General features: G+C 41.7%; 1 protein-coding gene across 5 annotated transcripts in view; it reads right to left on the bottom strand.

Moving 5' to 3' along the window:
* The window catches only part of ATP2B1 (ATPase plasma membrane Ca2+ transporting 1), a 103,691-nt gene that overhangs the window by 35,485 nt on the left and 47,117 nt on the right, over window positions 1–21,089 (bottom strand). For all 5 annotated transcript variants that reach the window (XM_039496996.1, XM_039496999.1, XM_039496995.1 and 2 more), the window contains exons 2-5: window positions 18,674–19,111; window positions 6,094–6,291; window positions 2,498–2,752; window positions 2,293–2,418 (exon numbers count right to left, since the gene is read on the bottom strand). In XM_039496996.1, the coding sequence (XP_039352930.1) occupies window positions 2,293–2,418; window positions 2,498–2,752; window positions 6,094–6,291; window positions 18,674–18,878 (784 nt within the window). In that variant the 5' untranslated portion in view covers window positions 18,879–19,111. The remainder of the gene's footprint in view (window positions 1–2,292; window positions 2,419–2,497; window positions 2,753–6,093; window positions 6,292–18,673; window positions 19,112–21,089) is intronic.

The following is a 21,089-nucleotide window of genomic DNA, read 5'->3' as shown; positions in this document are numbered from 1 at the left end:
TATTTTTTTTAATAGAAGAGTCACTAAATACTTGATTAAATTACCGTATTTTCCGCACTATAAGGCGCACCGTATTATAAGGTGCATGCTAAACATACGGTCCACTTCCGAACCATAGATTCATTGATGTTGAATTCTTTCGCAGCTGCTCTATTCCCATTTACAACCACGTAACTGATAGCCTGTAGTTTGAATTGTGCCTCGTAAGCATGTCTCTTCACTGGTGTCATTTTCGGGGGTCCTTAGACAAACAAATGTTGTTTTGCAGCATACCGGTAGTATACCTACCGGAGGAGTGGAGAAGGTAAACGTACGTACTGTACATATTACGTAATGTTCTCTGATTGGTTTATCGCTGCCAGCGTACGTAGTTTATGTATTACGTCCCTGTGTCAGCGAAAAATGGTCCGACAGTCAATCAAGCAAAGCGCTTACCAAAGTCGCACAACAGCATTTTTACAGATTTTGGAACTCAGTGCACACATAAGGCGCACCGGATTATAAGACGCACGGCCAATTTTTGAGAAAATTTAAGGCTCTTAGGTGCGCCTTATAGTGCGGAAAATACGGTATATACAATCCCTTGATTTGTGTTTAAAATTGTAGAAAAGCTTAAAGAGTTTAAACAGATAGTCTCTTAAGAACAAATTGGATGCTAGGGCAATCTAAAAATGCATAAGGCATTTTCCTGCACTTTCTTCTGCTATTCCAACTTGTTTTAACAGAAACTCTCCCGTTCACAGGCCAGGCTTTCATTCTGCTTAATCCTGCAATTAATTTAAAGATAGTCACATTCTTATGTAAGCTACTTGCCAACAAAATTAGTTAAAAAGCTAGCATTAATATTACAACTGCACAATCAGAGCCAAGGCAAGCTCTTAAGGAGTAAACACTGTCTTGACAGCAAAATAACCTATTTTAAAATAAATTATATTCTTAGACAAAAGTAGTAAGAGTACGTATCAGCAGTTTAGGACAAAATACCCTACAGGGATATCACTTATCTCAAAACCAGGCATTATGAAACTAAGCAATTTAGAGTTGGGGCTAAATTTAAAAAATCCAAATATGTTAAGGTGTAGGAATATAGTTAGGTATCCAAAACAACTCTGCACAATAGAAAAAACTGAGAGTTTAATCTGTCTAAAAATCAATTTACCTTACTCTGAAACTATGAACATTTATAAGTTAGTCATTTCCATACCGTAACACATTTGAATTTTTTTTCTATAGTTAAAACTAAATTTATTAGCTGGATTTATATTGTTTTGGGATACCGTAATTACCACATCCTAGTATTTATTTCCCACTCAATTACTCAGACATTCTCACAAACTTAACCCAGGAATTTGCACCCAGGAATTTCAGAGTGCTATACAAACAGCTAACTGTTCCACTAGTCCTGAGAGGTAAGCAAGATTTGAGTTTGTAAATATGGGAAACTAAAGCAAACGTTAAGTGATTGGCCAGAGCACACTGCAAATTGGCAGAACTGTGAATCTAAGAATTGTCATCTTCTTCCTTCGTTCCAAGTACTAGAGAAAAAAATTCTCGCAGCTAGCTACACTGTAGGGACTAAAAAAATAACGTAAAGAAAATTATCAAACCTCAGACATTTCTGCTGTTAAGTGGTGAGATACAATTTTCTCTTCTTTACAAGCCACCTTTAAAAAGCTGAACATACTTATGTAGAATATAGAGCTAAAAGGTTCTCCCCTGCCAAAACATTGTGCCTATGCTTGTGCTTTGCATTAGAAATTTCATATTGTCTTCCCTGAGATTATGGTGAGTAGAATACTCAAGAAATGACAAAAGGCACAAGAAACAAAGCTGAAGGCACAGGTTTTGTTTTAAACATTTAGCTTTCTTGGTTAACGTTGTGAATGGATAACATCAATAAAGCATGGGCTCATGAACACACTGAGCCATCCAACAAATCCTCCAACAAAACCAAGACCAGACCAGACTTGATATTGCCGGTATTTCAAAGATAAACCTCAAAAAACTTTCTAATAAGCTTTCACGTCTAGTTTACATATCATAAATGATAACAAGACACAGCCCATTTTAGAAGAGTCTTTTGCAAGTCACTTTGCAGGTGAAAATAGCTAATATATACAGACTTATTAGGCATTGCCTCTGATGGCAGAGTCCTGATAGCACAAGCCCTCAGGGGGGTCATTATGTCCAGTAGGAAGGAAAACCAGAATTCTAGAAATTCAAGTTTCAGGGTCAATTATAACCTAGTATCAACTGCTGCATTCTATAAGTTAAATATTAATATTCACGCACCTGACAGCAGCATAGGATCTTTATCCAAAGTCTTTTTAACCTGATCTGATTCTCCAGTCAATGAGCTTTCATCAATTTTAAGGTCATTTCCTTGAATAAGTACACCATCAGCTGGCAGAAGATCACCTAAAATACAGAGCATTAAAAACTGCAAACTTGAAACACTATTAATAAAGTCAAATAATTGAGTTAAATATATATTCACCATATTTTACTTGCGCAATATCCCCAACAATTATGTCGGCTACTGGTATCTGGATGACTTGTCCACCCCTGATGACAGTGAACTTCTGTTCTTGTTCAATGCGGCTCTGCAGCCCCCTAAATTGTTTCTCTTTACTCCAGTCATTGAAAGCGGTTACCAATACCACACAAACTACAGATAAAAGGATTGCAGCTCCTTCAATCCAACCTGTTTCACCTTCCTCCTCTTCTTCACCAACAGTCACTGCTCCACATGCTGTAAGAAATAAAGACTTCTTTTTAAAAAGTTCAAAAACAAACTCCTTTGTAATCCATATTAACTTTCACAAGGAATAAATTCACACTGACTTTAGAAAGGCTTAAATTAAAGCTGGTCAATGTCTCATTCAGAGATTACAAGAGAGAGTAGGAACAATTAGGATCTGAGGAGAGAAGCAATGTAGTTCAGAAACTCAGGAAGGCAAAGAAGGATTTCAGTGGGAATTATAGGTGCTCAGTTTAAAAATATCAGACCATTTATTTAGATATCAGAGTTAGGTGCTTAAGTTTGAAAATTTTAAGGGTCTTTATCACTGCAAAGGTAACAGCTATCCAGCTACAGCAAATCTTTTTTGTTCACTTTTACCCGGCAGCTGCTCAGTGACAAGATTTTGGCCAGTTGCCCTACTACTATTCAGAACTCTGCCAGTAGTGAAACAGAAGAATGCCTGTTTCACTCTTCTGGCTGCTTGGAGAAAGCTCTGAGCAGCTGGGGGAAGATCCAGAGGAACGGAGACCTTTCCTCCCCTCTCTAACAGGATGTGAAGTGGAGTAGCAGAAGAGCGAATATTTAACCTCCCTTTTCAGTCTCCCTCTGATCCTCCCAAAACAACAGTTAGGAAGAGGTTCTAGGCAGGAAAGGAAGAAAAACTCTTCTCTGTTCCAGCAGCTAAAACGATGTGGAGCTTTAAGTGTGCCAGATAGTTAGTAGCTAGAAGCTTATTCAAAAGATGAGCCCCTGAGAGCGTTCTACCACCATTATGTTGGCAGAAAACCCTAGTACTCTCCCCATCTCAACAGCTATGTGCTGCACAGAAACTGATCTCTCCCAATGTTTCTCTTGGCCTGGCTGGTAAATCTTCATCACTGTCTTGTTTTATCTACCTTTGACTACAAGCATTACCTGGTATGTTTTTTCCAGTCCTGAACAGAATAAGATGAGATATTGAAATAAAAAATTGGCATGTTTTCAATCTAGAATTAATTTCTAGTTATCTTCTGAACCACCTCAAGTCTTCCAGAGCAGACAATGCTTTTAACTTCTGTTTACATGAAGAAATGTTCCCCCCACCTCAAATGTCACAGTAGAGGCAAAGGCTGCAACAGTGGATTTTCCTTCAAATTTTGAACCATAAAAACAAAAGCCATGCTTTGGCAAAAATTTCAGTTTGAAAATTTCAAGAAACCCTGGCAAGGACTTCAACGACAGTGCTTCTAAACAAGCTGTAAAAGGTAGTTGTGAAACTTATTTTAGATTTATGATTGGAACAGTTACTAAACTCTGCCATCCAAATTGATAGCAGCAGCTGTCAATCTGGATGATCTACAGCAGAGATCGGCAACCTATGGCACGCGTGCCAAAGACGGCACACAAGCCGATTTTTAATGGCACACTGGGGCCTGCCGGGACTCCAGTGTGCCATTAAAAATCCTGCCGGTGTGGCAAGCCGCAGGGTGTGCACTCCTGGACTTGAGCGTCCTGCCAAGTGCAGCAAGCCACCTGCCTGTCCCCCGCCTTCCCCTGGAGCCCTGCTGCCGCGCGCGCAGCGCTCTGGGGGCTGGGGCTGCACACTCCCGCAGGGCAGCGTTTGGCTCCGTGGGGAGGGAAAGACACTCCCCGCTCATCCGGAGCCCTGCCACCACGCACAGGGAAGTTTTTTATTCATAGAGTGAAAAAAAAAAACACACCAGTTAGGTGTGAAAATGAGATCTTCTAGTTCTAAAATCTTGAAGGATGTGACCAGAAATAATCAGTTCTGTTCACTAACGACAGTTAACACTTTAGTTTTAAATGTAAAATATGTTTTGTTAACTTTGATCATTTTTTCTTATGTAGTCAATCACATTTGTTATATCTAATACATTTTCAATTTTTTTTTGCATTTCATTTGCATTTCCATCAGAGCTCAACACAAATCAAATTAAAAAAACCCTAGTAAATAAGATTCACCATTTATAATAAATTTAAAAATTAAGAATCCAAGTAAAATTCAGATGTAAATTAAGCCACATGATTGCTTAAATAAATGTGTACATGTATCCTAAATTTAGTGTAAAGGCTATAATTAATAGCAAATCAACATGTTTTAATGCTTACAACTAATGAGAATCAACCTTTCAGAAAAACTAAAAAGTACAAATGCAAAATAATTTAAAACAATTTAAATCAGTGCATCCTGCTTGATGATTTAAATCATGATTAAATTTGATTTTATTTAAAGAAATCCACCTGCTATGAAGTCATCCTTGAGCTATACTACAAACAATTCTGTTTAGCTGATATTTATGCTAGTTTCTGAAACAGCGAAGGTTACTCAAATTCAGTCAGATCATCTGCTTGTCTCCCTTAGGCCTGAAGGGTTTTAGAAGATTCTTTGACAGGTATGGAAATAGCTGGCTCAATTGAGAAAATGGCTTGGTGACTCAGACCTGTGATCACATTAGTCACAAGAACTAGAACGTCTAAACTGAACTTGAGAAGAAGGACTTGTAGCAAGAACTCTGCTATCTATGCAGCCTGGATAGGGTTTCACTTTGTCTTGATGGCTGGGTCAGCTTCTACAACCTCATGAAAGATGTCTGGGAACGGGGTGAAAGAGCACCAGACTGGAAACAGTTGTACACCCACTTTTATTTAGTCAACACTTCTTTGCATTCTAGCTTCAACTTGTCAAAGCAAAGCAGACACCATTATGTTTGCCCCCCCCAAACAAAAACCAAACAAAAACCCTCACTGAAAGCCTGCTCCAAAGAAGGTGCTCAAGTTTTTAAACTGAGTTCTGAGTGACTGTACAGACAGAATCTTTTCATTTCTGAATTGGAGATCAAAGACAGTGTTAACTATCATTTATAAATGAGAAAGAGAAGACTGCTAGACATGCCAGCTCCCAGTGGAAAAAACTTGGTCAACACTATCTGGAAACAATTCTGTTTATTCAGAATCTTCAAGAAAGAAAAGCTAAATATTCATTTGCATTTTATTGCATGAAAACGAACTGTGTGGGCTGTTTACTTTTGACGAGTCCAGCAGCTCCTGCTGCTTAAACCGCATCTGAAGTATTAAAGCTTGTGTACGATATCACTTCACAGTCAAATGTGACTATGAACACAGAATATTATTGGAATTGCTATTTTAAATGCAACCAATGCACCTGTTTTTTATGCTAGTGTTATCCCAGTAGAGAAGTGAAATGGAAAGCAAGCAAAATTACTTTGAATAAGAATGTTCTTGGCCTCCATTGGCTGATTAAAATTGATCTTATGTAAAATTTAGAATTGAAGTTTCACAACACTGCAATTTACATATATTAAATATTTCTTGCTTCAAGGTTTACTTACATGCTTCGTTCCCTCCTGGAGGCTGGTAAAAAGAAAGGCCCAATGATATTATGGCTGCAATTTCTAATATAATTAGGGTAACATCCTGTAGTGCTTCCCATACTAACTGAAGAAATGTTTTTGGCTTTTTAGGAGGTATAAAGTTCTTCCCAAACACTGCTTCTCTTCTCTCTATATCGGCTGGATTTCCACTTAGACCTAAATATTAAAAAAAAAAAAAGTCAATTTCAGCATTTGTTTTTTTATAATCATATGCATCTCCCATTCATGAAACTCTGTATAAGCCAGAAGCGTCACACTCTATAACCACAGCTAACTTAACAGGTAGGAATACAGCATGATGCTATATATTAAATACTTCCAAGGATGATTCTTACATAATACAAAGTCTTATCTTTAAATTATTGGGGTTAAAAAGCAGGAAACTGAATCACAAATCCACCCAGTTTAGGCTTAATCTATTTCTGCCTTTTTTATACCATTTCAGAGAGAATTATTGTCTCTTACGTATCTGAGCATATATGTATGGCAGACAATAGATAAGACTGAATTGATAGGGGGCTCAAGCTACCATATTGCGGGGCACCAAGAAGTTCTCTTACATCTCATAGCTACTAAGGCCAGAAAAGGCCATTATGATCTAGTCTGACCTCCTGTATAACAGAACTATTCTAGGAATTATTTGGGGGAAGATCTTTTAGAAAAAGATTCAATCTTGATTTTAAAATGATCAGTGATGGAGAATCCACTACAACCCTTGGTAACTTGAACCAATGGTTAATTACTCTCACCTATTGAAAATTTATACCTTATTTCCAGCCTGAATTTCTCTAACTTCAGCTTACAGCCATTGGATTGTGTTTTACCTTTCTCTGCTAGATTGAAGAATCCGTTTTTAAATATTTGTTCCCATACTTTTACACTGTAATCAAGTCACCCCTTAACCTTCTCTTTGATAAGCTAAATAGATGGTGCTCCTTGAGTCTGTCACTATAAGGTAGGTTTTCTAGTCCTTTAAAATCATTCTCATGGCTCTTCTTTGAACCATCTCTAATTTATCAACGTTCTTCTTGAATTGTGGGCACTAGAACTGGACACAGTATTCCAGCAGTGATCACACCAGTGCCAAATACAAAAGGTAAAGTAAAATAAGCCCTCTACCCCTACTTGAGATTTCCCTGTTTGTGCATCTCAGGATCACACTAGCTCTTTTGGCCACTTCAAATCATACAGGGAGCTCATGATGGTTATCACCTCCTCCGATCCCTTGGTCTGGTCCCCTCATTCCTGTCCTTCAGTTTGTGGTTCAGTATTTCTCCAATATGAGCCATTTTACATTTTCACATTCCATATTACTGAATGTTTCTCCAATCAGCTTTTTAGCACATCACACTTTATGTAACCAGTACACTACACATGCGCAAGCTTCAATTTACATAAACTTCTGCATTTTTTTAGGTCATGTTGTGTTACCCTGTTTCTTTGCTGCTTCTACAGAACCAGACTAACACGGCTACCCCTCTGATACCTGTTTCTGGGTCATCCCACTAAAATGCTTCTTGTCATTTCAAGTTTGTGTTTTGACCTCAAAACTTCCAGCACATTACCTCTGTTCTGTTTGCAATAGAATCACTTTAAGCAAATCAGCAATTCTATGTAAAAGACGAATTGGCAAAACCACACTTATGCTAGCAAGGCTTGGCATAAGTGTTCTCATACAAACTCATTCACTATCCCTAGTTACAAATCATTAATGTATAGTTATCAGAGCTTTTAGTTGTACCATTAGCAATTCTTCATTTTTATATTTATTTAGTATCATTCAGTATGTTATCCTATTCTACCCCTGAAGGGTGTGTGTGGTGGTGGTGGGGGGGGGCGGCTATGGAAAACAGAATGACCCTTTTCTGTCGACATTTCTTATAATCTTTAAACAGGGTTTCAAAGGCCTTTTTATTCAATGTCCAGTTTTGTTTGGGAATCACTACAAAAAAAAACTTCACAGGGAAATTTTGAACATTGTATTTTGAAGGAGTGTCTCCATTTTAGGGCCTGAATATGTAGTTGCTTTTAACAGTACCCCAACAACATCCATAAGTCAAACATGTCACTATCTGTAAGTAACTTGAAGATCCACATATAAGGAGCAATAAGACACTCAAGTTGTGGCTTGCATTCTCAGTATGCTAGTGCAAGCACACAAGATGCCAACTAACTGAATGGCACCAAGCCCAGGATAGTGAGAAATATCACTAACACTTCCAGAAAAAGCAAGATAATCACCAGGGGACTGCTTCATGACTGAACTGAAAAGGCCAAAACACAGGTGAGTAGGCCAAACCCCAATAGGTTATTCTCTTCTCTTCCCCCCCCTCCCCCCAGCACTAAGTGCACACTTATTAATGTGTTGCTAGGAACAGAACCATTTTCTGTAGCTCAACAATAGTAATATGGATGAGGCAGTTGCAGGAGATATCCGTTTCCCTGATACCTAAAGTGAGGATCTGAACATCTTTAGGGCTCCTTCTCTGCAAGTCTGCTTGAAAAAAACTAACAACTATCTACCCTTATGCAGATAAGCTGCCACTACTGAGGCATTTGCTGAATGCTCAAGTAGCAGCCTACTTGCAAGTAATAGTACTGGATACTGAAAATAAGCCAAACCCGACCACAGAAAAAAATTAATTTGCAACCTATCCTGTCCCATGGTCTAAATTGACACCAGAATGTTGGGAATCCCACATGCGGTTAAAGCTGTCTGGGTAGTGACTGATTACTGTTCCTAGACCTGCGTCACTCAGACACACACCCCAATTGTAGACCCCCATGTCTGACACTTCTGAGTCCAATCCTGCAGTCTTGCTCACCTAGGCCTTGGAACTAGTGCCACCACCCTCCTGAGCCCTCTAGTTGCTTCAACATGTTCCTTCCACAGTCTGCCTGGTTGTGAGTGATCTGGTTCTGAATTACACCCATCAGGGACAGTGTGATAGTAAAGTAAGGAAACAGACTTACAAAGACTTTTCTCACACACATTTTACTCTTAAAGCATAAAAGTTAGCAATTTATAGAAACTCTTAAACACAATCCTCCTCAGTGGGATCTCTCACTTTTTGCAAGTCCCTGAATCTGGTCCAAGTCCTTTGAGAAAGGCCTGCCTCCACTTTTTCTAGCTGTGTCTTCTGTTCTTGTGAGGATACTGCAGCTTTGGAGAAGTCCACCTTTTAAAAGAGTATCTGTCCCTCTCTGATAACAGGAGAAAAAAGAACTACAGCTCTCCTAGCCATATGAGCAGACCAGAGGGAATTGCAGATAGCCCCCCTCCAACATCTGATTTCCATGAAGAGTCCATTCAAAAGCAGAGGCCCTGGAGGTAGCAATCCCATTATTTCACCTAGGGATGGCCATTCAGTAGTGCTCCTTGATTGCTCTGTTACAGCTTTCTGAACACGTCAAGCTCCTACTACAACATGAACGATCTAATCCACTACTGTTACACTTCTGAATAGCCATCAAAACCAAATGAAATTCCCAATGGGACATAGACACATTCACCTAGGATTTAGCTCAGGTCTTATAAACTTTAGCAGCTCTACACCGATGTAACTGCATCAACCAAAGTTTGTACATCACTAGGGCGAATGCATACTGAGAATTCGTGGATACAAAATGCAGCACACCACAGGTAGGGATCCCAGTGTGCCACATGCCCACCATCTGGAGCAATACCTTTTGAGAATTTTCAAGTGAGTTGTGGTAGAATAAGGATGTCCAGGGATCTCTGGGACCTTGGGGTGAGGTTCCCAACATGCAACTTCTCCATCCCATCAGATCATCCATAACCCATAATTAAAAAAAAAAATCCCACAAACTCATGCAGCAATTCTCAGTCTCTGCTTATCCCTGACAGAAGTATAGAACCCACAGAGCTCTGAGCTATTCTCATGAATATGCAAAGACAGGATGTATGTATGATTCTCCTGTACTTGCAGACCTGCAGGAAGTACTGCAACAAATGGGGAAGTGAGGATGTGTTTAAGAACAGTTTGCTGAGAAACAATGAAAGTACAATTCGAGGTTGCTGGGGCATTCACAGAGCAGTTGCAGATGGAGGAACACCACTTCTGGGTCTGAAAAACGAGCACTGATGATGGGAACAACAGCTGCAGAACTTTCAGATGTGAAAGGCCACATTCCTGGGTCTGTGTGCTGAGCTCACCCCAGCCTTACAGTGTGTGGACACCAGCATGAGAGTGGCATTGTCAGTGGAGAAGCGAGTGGTGATAGCATTTTGGAAGCTTGCAATGCCAGATTCCCCATTACCCAGTAACAGTCATTTTGGAGTTGGAAACTACACAATGGGGGCCGCTGTTATGCAAGTGTGTAGGGGTCATTAATCATCTCCTACTACACAGGACTGACTCTCAGCAACTAGTAGATGGATTTGCAGCAGTGGGGTTCCCAAACTGGGGAGGAGGGGGCAATAGACAGCATGCATATCCTGTTTTGGCACCAGCCCACCTTGTCACAGACTACATCAGCAGAAAGAGCTACTCTCCTATGATTATGGGGATCACCAGGCATGCTTTGCTGATATCAACATGGGCTCATCAGGAAAGGTGCATGATGCCTGCATCTTTTAAAACACAGGACTGTTCAGAAAGCTGCAAGCAGACACATTCTTCCCAACAAGGAGATTGTCATTGGCTAGATTAAAATGCCAATAGTGATTCTGGGTCTATTCCCTTGCTCTCCTGACTCATGAAGCCTTACGCTGGCCACCTTGACACAGCATCAAGGAAGGATTCAACTACTGGCTCAGCAAGGGCAGAATGACAGTTGAATGTGCTTTTGGTAGATTCAAGGGGCACTAGTGTCTACTGACTAGACTGGATCTCAGGGAGAAAAATATCCCAACGGTTAACGGCCTGTTATGTCCTGCTTACTATGAGGCAAAGGGGAAAAGCTGCCACTAGGGTGGAGATGGTGTAGCTGTCTGTCAAATTTGAACAGTCGGGCACGGGGGCTATTACAAGAGCTCAAAGTGAAGCCGTGCAGTTGAGGGAAGCTTTGAAAGAGCACTTTAGTGATCAGCCACAGGAGTGTTCTGTGTTAGTGTTCTCTGGCCCTGGAGCTTTGAGTACTGCTAAATATTTATTTATAAATATGACCGGGTGTTTTCCCCCCCCCACACCAGTGCCCTTCCCCACCCTCACCCCCTGCCGCCCCAGCCCTGGGCTCTCTCCCCCCCGGCACTCCCTGCCACTCCAGCCCTGAGCTCTCCCCCCCAAACGTGACCTCGTTCACCACAGCAATCGCCATTTACGCTTGCAGTGGGATCAAACTGTTTCTCCTGTTTTTATTTCACCTAGTATAAATTTCACCCCCCCCATCCCCCCGGAACCCCATCTTTAGTGCTCCAAATGCGCATGGAAGGCATAGGGACTAACCCTCAAACCTTGTACCCCAAAAGGGATGGGGATCTAGTAAAGAGGGTTCAGGCAGCAGAGCGGGGCTGAGGTGGGCAGGCAGAGCCGAGAGGACAGACACTGACCCCCAGGTGCCCGAGCCGTGGGGTCCCCTGGCCGGGCAGTACCCCCCGCTGCCCCGCTTAGAGCTGGGCTCTGCCTCTCCCCACCCAGGGCAGGCAGTGCGGGGCTGAGGTGGGGGAGTGCGCAGCGGGCTGAGTCCAGGGGCAGGAGGCAGCAGTTCCCTGGCAGCTCGGGCTGCCCAGCCACTTACCCCGTCAGCGCAGGAGCCGGGAGCCACGCCCCCTGCCCAGCCCCGTGGCGCCCTGCACAGCCCACTTGGGCGGGGAAACGCTGCGCCACCCTGGGGAGACTCGGAGCAGAGCAGCAGCAGTGGCGGCAGCAGGACCCCGCCCTGCATCCCGGGCCCCGCTTCTCTCCCTCCCTGGCTCCTCATACCCAGGCTGGACTGCAGTTCAGGCTGCCCTGCCGCTGGAGAGCCAGGAGCATCATCCCCCGGAGCTGAGCCCCTCTCGCCCCCGCAGCCCAGGCCCAGCTCCGGGGGATGATGCTTGGGCTCCCCAGCAGCAAGGCAGCCTGAACTGCAGTCCAGCCTGTGCAACTCAGGCTGCCGTGATCGCCATCTAGTGACTGCAGCCAGAACTGCAGTGTCAGTTCCAGGTCAGCCTGAAAGCCTCAGCTGAGAGGGAACATGTTGGTTCAGGGCCGGCTCCTGGCTTTTTGCTCCCCAAGGGAAAAAAAAGGGGGAGGAGGGGCGGGAGTGCCGCCCCTTGGAAATTGCTGCCCCAAGCACATGCTTGGAGCGCTGGTGCCTAGAGCAGGCCCTGCCTCCCGCGTGGTGGCTGGCCCAGGTCCCAGCTCTGCAGTGACCCTCCCCATACATTCCTCTGTGCCCCACAGTTTGGGGACCATCATATCAGCAGATCTCCCTCACAAAGGATACAAAGGCACAGAAGAGCTGCCCAGGCCTGTATGCTGCTAGCTGAACTCACTACTGAGTGGCCATCTCCTACCGCAGAAGACGAAATAGAGCAGCCACCCCTATAAACCTTTGGGAGAGAATTGCAGGGTCTCTCAGGAGGATAAGAGGCACCCCTATATACTTGAATGATATGCTCTGCATGCTCCTCCCTATCCCTATGGTCTAATTCAAATGGGGAATGAAAAACAGATGCCAGTTCTATTTCTACTGAACCGGTCTCTTTGTGTACAAGTAAAATAATGAAGAGTTAATACTTTTTTTCTTGTTAACATGTGGATGGACCAGGCATCATTTTAAAATTCAAACAATGTAAGGAAAAAGGCATGCACACATTTACTTGAGTTTCCTTCCCTGTCATCAGGCTCCATCTGTGTTTGCCTATTGGGATGGCTAAACCATGGCAGAGTCTCAAACAGGTCCTGGTTTGCAGCATGGCTGAGTCCCCTGCCATGTCTCCTCCCTTTTGCTGTTCATGGTAGGGGTCTCTGTCTTGGTCTCTTCCAAGGTATCCACAGTAGTCTGTGAGGTGCTGGTCTGGTCTCCGCCAAGTATGCCATGCAGTTCCTTGCTAAAGCAGCAGGTCTGCAGCACAGCATTAGATCTACTGCTGTATTCCCTGGCCTTGTGGTATCCCTGGAGAAGTTCCTTCACTTTCACTATACACTGCTGCTGATCCTGTTGTACCCTTTTGCCTACATCTCCCATGCAATCTGGTTGTAGATGTCCACATTTCTATGGCTTGTCCGTAGTTGTGTTTTACACAGCTTCTTCTCCCCACAGGCCCAGGAACTCCAATACTTCCTGTCTACTCCAGGCAAGAGCACATTTAGTATCTGTGCACGCATGGAGCCAGCCTGGTCATTTGGGCAACTGCACACAAGGATGAGCTGCTAGATAGTGTCAGAGCTGGGCAATCAGAAAAGGGCATTTCAAAAAACATGAGGAAAAATTTATGAGGATGGTGGTTTCCAGTTTCTATGACCCCTGGAGCGGGGGAGTTTAAAATTGTGACCAGAGCAGTCACTTTCAGGGAATGGGGCATTGTGGGACAGCTGCTGGATAACTGTTAGGATCAACACAGGTGATGCGGTATCTACACCTGCACCATGTCAACCTCAGTAGCCAGCCATAACTCTATACCACTGGGGAGATGAGTCATTTTAAACAGGGTGCTTATGTCCGTTTGAGTGCAGACACATGTGCAAACAGGTTGGCGCAAGGGGACTTACACTATTATGTAGCATAGACTAGGCTTTGGTCAACAGGCAAATCATTCTTAATTCTGTAGATCAAAAAGACAAAAGAATTGCCAGTATGGCCTCCTGATTGTAACTGAATGAGGTTTTTGCTAACATAGCCTGTTTCAAGCCCAAGTTTGGAGAATGTTTGTCAAAATTAAATCGTATTAAACCTAATGTGAATTCACTCACCCGCAGATTGCCCCATTTGTTCTGGTACATGCAGAAGTGAACACTAAACTTTAAGTGTAAATCTAACAACACATGTTTAGTTTAATGACTAGATAATTCCTTAAGTCACTAGCAATTTAACAGTTGAAGTTAGTTATAATTTAGTAATTTTAGAAGGCTAAAGTTCTCCTACACTGGGAGTAGAACAAAGTTATAGGAATATTTTAAAAAGTCACTTGCCTGGGGTGGGTTTATAGTATGCTATATACACACACATTTCAAACGCCTTTGCAAAAGAAGTCTTCAAAGAGGAAAGTCAGCAGTAGTAAACACCAACAAGAAGGTAACTGGTTCTGGAACTGTTACACACTGAAGTTTAAAATTAAAATCTGATAGATTTTTATGGAAGATGAAACTATGAAGACAACTTCTACTGTAACAGTTTTCATGCAGCTATTTTGAAAGTCTTCCCTTTTTTGGGCTGTAACTGGCAAAGCTTAGTTTCATTCCCACATAAAGACAACAAAAAGTTCTTAAAGCAAGAAATGCATCATAATAACTGAATGCTAGAACTTCAACTGTACCTGTGGCTAGTCCTCACTTACAAGTTGCAAGGTCAATTTGAAAAGGACAGTACAAAATAACAATGGAATTTGTATATGCACAAATTTTAAAGTTTTAAGCTGTGTAACTGCATATTGGTCAACTAATGTTTTATGTTATGGCTCTACATGCCGAGTTTAATACCTATGCTGAAGCTGCACAAATCTCAGTTATGCAGCCATACTGCTAAGTTTAGGTTCCTTGTTCATGTTTCCATTTAACATTAATTTAATAATTGTTACATTACAGTAACAATCTTGGCTTGGCTGGAGGGGAACTTTAAGTTGACCAGCCCAACAGAGTATAGAATGCTGGCATTTTAAGAACCGTGAGGAAGGAAAAGCTTGAATCTATACCTAAGGAAAAAAGCTTTCAGGGGGGGGGAAAAAAGCGAGAAAGTACTGGGATGCAAGGAGTTAACAGCACAGAGTTTGCAGAATGGAAAGACATTAACAGAGAACAGACAACTAAATAGGCCATGGTGATAATGAAATGTACTAGTTCATTAACTTCTTTAGAATTTTTCCATTAAATTTAAATGTCAAATCATTTCATTGTCCATTACCGTTACCAGAGTTGCCAGCTCACCAAGAAATTCTGTGATTTATATACAGTAATTTGGGGTCCTTCTGGGGAATTTAGGTCTAAATTGCTGCATGGTACACAGGAGTATATACCACAAGAATTTATATATCCTCTATTACAGTTACTCACCTATTTAAATAAAGTGATTTGGTGTCTGTCCAGAGCCATATTTTTGAACTAGGTGTCTCAAATAGAAAAACTCTGCTTGGTTTACAGTTATATTGACCCTGTAGAGCCATTCAGTACAACCTTCCTTAGCTGATCAGTTCCCCCTCAGATACACTGGAGAAAGTTTACTGCCAGTATCAGCATATTCACTATACACTACAATAATTTTGAATGTATGGATGCAGAGCAAGAATTTAAACGGGGCATAGAAATCAAGAAATCCCTTTCTCTCCTGCTCCATTTAGAATAATTATTTAATAAATAAATACTATGGTGGAAGATCATATCTGTGCTGCCAGGCACATACCTTCTCTAGCAGTTTTGATGGCAGACGAGACTGACAATTCCACTAACTTCATCTGCTACTCCTGCTGCATTCACTTTTCAAGCAAAGTAGGTGCTGCTCCACCACTGGGATAGCACACTAACAGAAGATACAAGAATATGGCTAGCCTGATTGTCTAGTGCAGTAGTTTTCACCCTGTAGTCCATGGACTCCTGTGGGGTCTGGAAATCTTAAACATAGTCTAAAAAGAGTCTGCGCCTCCATTTGAAATTTAAGGGTCTGCAAATGAAAAAAAAGGTTGAAAACCACTGGTCTAGTGGTTTGGTAGTCTAGTGTCCATTAAGACCCCCAATTGGCAGCAAAAAGCTACTCATTTCATTATGATAAGTTTCAGGGATTTGTGGCACATTTTCTACTTTGCCTCTAATAATCATGTAGGACAGCACATAATACAAGCTTCAGTAACATGGGAATTCCTGTAGTGAATAGCTCTGCAAGGTCACAGAGGATTTGTCTGACATACAATGAGAGTGTACTGAATCTATTCAGCTAGTAGTCTTGCTCATTTAATCTTTCCACTCGTCTCCCATTCTGTGCGTCTTCGCTATCCTCCCAACTCCTGTATTGACAGTGCACTGAATGACCACTAAGTGAAATTTACGAAGTTTCTGATCTGTGATGTTTCCAAGCACATATGTTCACTGGACAGTTAAAACTCCTCTCAAAACCTGGGCTAACTCTTAATTCTCCTACCATCAGGTTACATGGCTGGGGGTAATAGGTTAGAACTGGGGCTCCACTTTCTCTCACTAGTACTTGCCTATTTAGCAGCAAGAACACAGGCAAAAGTCACTTGATTGCCAATAGTCCTCCAATGCCCTTCCCACAATTCTCCTCAATGATAGACAAATTCTCCTGCAATTAACACAAATGACCTGGAAAGAATCCAAGTGTTTCAGCACAGGGAATCATGGGGTATGCTCCCAGACTCATGGGCAAGTGCAGAAACAGTAATGCGGGTAAAGTGCAAGCATCCCCACAGCAAAACTAGGGCACTAATCATGCAGATTAACTATGCAGTAAAGAGATACCACAAGACACTCCACAATTTATACCACTAAGAAGTTCCACTTCATTGCCGGTGGAGTGACAAAGAATGCCCCACTGGGGAAACCAACATAAAACAGTAGGTCCAGGTAGAGGTCAAAGAGATCAGTTCACTAAAAGAGCCAGGTAGTGAACTGGTGCTGGAACAGCCTGTTTGGGCACATATGGTAAATCCCAATCTTGTGCCAGACAAACAACCCTTGACAACTAGTTTCAAATTTGTTAAGTTTGCCCTACAAGCCCTGGTTGTGTTCATGATATCCCTACCCCTTAAAGGTTTACTCAGATCACAAAAAATAAAGAAAATTGGATTTAGTCATTAAGATACATTTATCACAATGTATAAGGAGTGTCCTGTTTAAGGCACAATTTTTATTAACATTCAAGTTTCTATTTCTACAATGCTACCGTTCCTTTCATGGAACAAATAAACAGTTGTACAACAACTTTTCACCAGTATCATTTGTGTCTTAAATTCAGATATCAACTGATCTCTTCATCTGCTGCAGTGGCCTACACAAAACTGTCTCCACTGCATGTGCTTTTAATCATGCTAAATGGTATATTGTCTAAGATATTTATATCTGTTCTTGCTCTCACCTCAGACCAGTTTCATCCTCAAGTTTATATCCTGTTTGGTGGTCTACTAATGTTGTACTCTGGCTTGGAATATTCCAGATCTCTGCTAGCACAGGAGAATAGGAAAGCCACCCTCCCCCCTACCGCCACTTTCAACACCAAAACATCTGATGCTCTTGTTTCAATATCCCTGGGTCAATCTGAGGGGCTGCTGGTTAGGCCAGAGAGTAATAAAACTCTTACAAGGATTCTTAAACTGGTAACAATAAAATGACTGCTAATATGAAGTTGCATAAGTGACCGATGTGTGGACTATGGCAGATTGAAATACGAGTACAGCAGGAGTTTTTTGCATCAACATGCAGTCATTCTGTCGGCTTTAAAAAAAGCCTGCATTTTCCTCTCAGCACTACTAGACATATTTGTAATTCATGATACTTTATTAGCGTACTGAATGATATAGTCAATGATGGTTTTGTAGAATATGCAAATCAGCAAAAAAAAATTGACAAAAGTAGCTCAGAGATACCGTAAGATTACATAAGCCTCATGTGTCTGTTTGATAAAGTTGCAAAATTCATCCATTAAATTTTTCATGGTGCTTTATCACTTTCACACTCAAGAACAAGCAATTTGCAGTGAACAAATCTGAAGTACTGTTAAATATAAAAGTTTGACAATTCTATTTACAACATGTAAATATGCTGGAAAAACAGTTGTCTTCAAACTTAGAGCAGGTCAAGTCAATCCTGAGGACATTACTCCATTTTGCCTGAGCAGCAAATAGGCTTCTCGTCAGGATTCAACAATAATGAAGTAGACAAGAAAAAAAAAAGGAAAAACCGGAACAATTTAAAGTCATAATTCCCTTATTTAGACAAAATAGTTGAAATAAGAATTTCAGAGGATGAAGACGAAGTAATAAATGCAGTGTTTCAGATCCTTCAATTTCCAAGCATTTTAAAATTCAAGTTTTCAAAAATGTAAAATTTAACTCAAAACATTCATTGCTTACACTGCAATAGAAGGGGTCCATGCATTAAAACATTCCCCCTCCCCCATCTTGGGCAACAGATGAGCTCATATTGGCAATGTGTAGTTGATGTATTGCTACGATCTGTAACTGAGAATGACGACATTGTTTCTGAAATCTTGAAATATGTGACTGTGTAATTTTATATCAGTTACAAAAGTTGGTCTAGTTAACAAACCTTGCTATTCACTACCATGACAGATAATCATAATTCTATTCTTACAACAGCGAACACAAGCTAGCATTCTATTTAATTATTTATAACCACATTCAGAGCCAAAATAACTGATCTAATTTAAATAAAGATCTTCTGGACACATGCTACCGCAATACACTTACCTTCATTTGGTGAAGTTTTCAATCTTGTACAGATAGCATAGACATCTCCATAACATTCTTGTATTTTATGCACTGCATCTGTAGATCGCAGTTCCATAAGGGCACGGAGCTCTTCAAGTGAGATTCCAAAATCTCCATGATTAGATTCTTTTACAGAGTTTTTTACACCACTGTATGCAACTGAGTTGTTAGCCATGTCACCCATGATGTATACAGTCCTTAGAATGAGGAAACAGTTTCCAAAAAGGAACAAAAATTTCGACTTGAAGTACTTCCAAAAGTAAAATAAATCCTTTAGATATGAAGACAGTCAGATGAGCAGATACACATCACCCAAATAGAAGAGTGAGACATCAGCAACCCTTTCCAGAGAGGAATCTTGAATGTCGTCCCATGGTTAGCTCCTTTTCTTCAAGTTAGTCATATGAGGTGTATAATCTAGGGAAAAAGAATATTAAAGCCATGATTTATAGCTGACAGGTTTCAGAGTGGTAGCCATGTTACTCCTCACTATTTATAGCTGTATTTTCAAATCTCTGGGCTTGGCTACACTTACGGTTTGCAGCGCTGGTCATCCAGCTGTGTAGGAGCAGCACTGGTGTGTGGCCACACTCACAGCTACCAGCGCTGGTGTGTGGCCACATTTGCAGCATTTCCAGCGCTGTTGGGAGTGATGCATTATGGGCAGCTATCCCAGCATTCAAGTGGCCACAACGTGCTTTTCAAAAGAGGGGGGTGGAGTGGGGTCTAGTGTGACAGGGAGCGGGGGGAAAGAGAGAGGGGATTTTTGGAGCCAACACTGTGTGTTTAGCTTCCTGACTTGAAAAATCAGAACATTTTTCTGACCCCTTAGTCTTAACTCTTAATTGCAAACAGCCTGCACGACTCCCCGCTGTTTCCCTGCCTGCCTCTCATTTGATTGTTTACAGCCAGGTACAGATGATCACAGCAAACAGGAGCTATGTTTGTTTTTTAGATAGCAGCAGCGGCAACGGAGGAGCTCCACAGAGCTGTTCACAACAGGGAGGAGGATCTCATTTGATTGTTCACAGATTGATCACAGCAAACAGGAGCTGATAAGCAGCTCCGGTAGAAACGGAGCTCCGGAGGTTCACAACAAAACAAAGACAGGCTGCATAACAAAACAAAGGGAGTAATTTTAGTTAAAAGCATTCTGGGATATCTCCTTATTCCCCGGAGGCCAATAAAAGCGCTGGTGTGTGTCCACACTTGATGAGCAGCGCTGGATCACCAGCGCTGCAATCGCTACACCCCAACCTGGCCAGGTGTACAGCCAGCGCTGCAGCCAGGGAGTTGCAGCGCTGGTTGTGCCCTGCAGGTGTGGACGGGGTGTAATTGCAGCGCTGGAAAGCCTCTACCAGCGCTGCAACTTGCAAGTGTAGCCAAGCCCTTTTAAACACTATATTGGAAGAACTTATTTAAACAAAGTTACATCAAAATAGCAAAAGTGTACGTTACACTGATGCAGTATTAGATGTATAAAGCTTCAACCATGTCCTTCAAATCCCTAAGACCCATGTCTACCTTGATGCCTACCATAAATTGCCAACAGTAATAGTCAGTCATCTGGTCAAAGAGATTAACAGTTCTCGCTTATGTCTTGAGTCTCTAAGGTCTGTGAAATGGGCACAAAGGCTACATAACCTTTCCTGGTTTACACATTCTTGGTACCCACTACCCTCAATCCTCCTTGCACTCTCTCCATTTGTTACACCCACTTGTTTCTTTTGTTAGTAAACTCCTCAGAGCTGGGATTGCCTCCTTCTATATATATAGTACCCAGCAGTATTGAGTTCCATCTTAGAGTACCATCCAGAAGCCACGTTAATAAAAACCAACAGCTATAGAAGCATCGGAAAAGAAAGTTTCCACAGCACCCATATGTTTGCATTCATGAAAGATGGCATTACTGTGTTAAGACTGTGGGAGTGTGTAAAAACCTGCTCAGGTCCTAGAATCCAGGGCTTAGTAGATGTCTCAGAGAAAACCTAGGACTTAACAAGGCTTCTTCCATCCACAACTAGTCAGATAACCTGGCCTTCACCTCCACACCCCCATTGGGCACCCTTGTGAAGTTTGATCCCTTCAGTGTTCGGGTAATACCGTATCACTATTTGGACAAACCTCAATCCACCAGCCTCTGAAGGATCTTAGCTCTAGTTCACCCGGAGAATAGATTTTGGTTACAAACCTATATCTTCTGCTGGATAACATAAAGCACTTTCTCTGAGCAGGCCAGTTTAAACATTCACTTGATCCAAAATAGTCTGCTTGCTTGCTCGCTCACAGTGCACTGAATATAGTTTCCTCCCCAAAGTATTTTTTTGAAGTATCATGCTTTTACACAAGTTGTTACTTCCTTTGATGCAAAGATACTGCAACTGAAAAAGTAAAT

The sequence above is a fragment of the Mauremys reevesii genome, linkage group 1 (assembly GCF_016161935.1).
Source record: "Mauremys reevesii isolate NIE-2019 linkage group 1, ASM1616193v1, whole genome shotgun sequence".
In the NCBI taxonomy this organism is placed as follows: Eukaryota; Metazoa; Chordata; order Testudines; family Geoemydidae; genus Mauremys; species Mauremys reevesii.
This window is presented reverse-complemented; position numbering and strand designations above follow the sequence as displayed.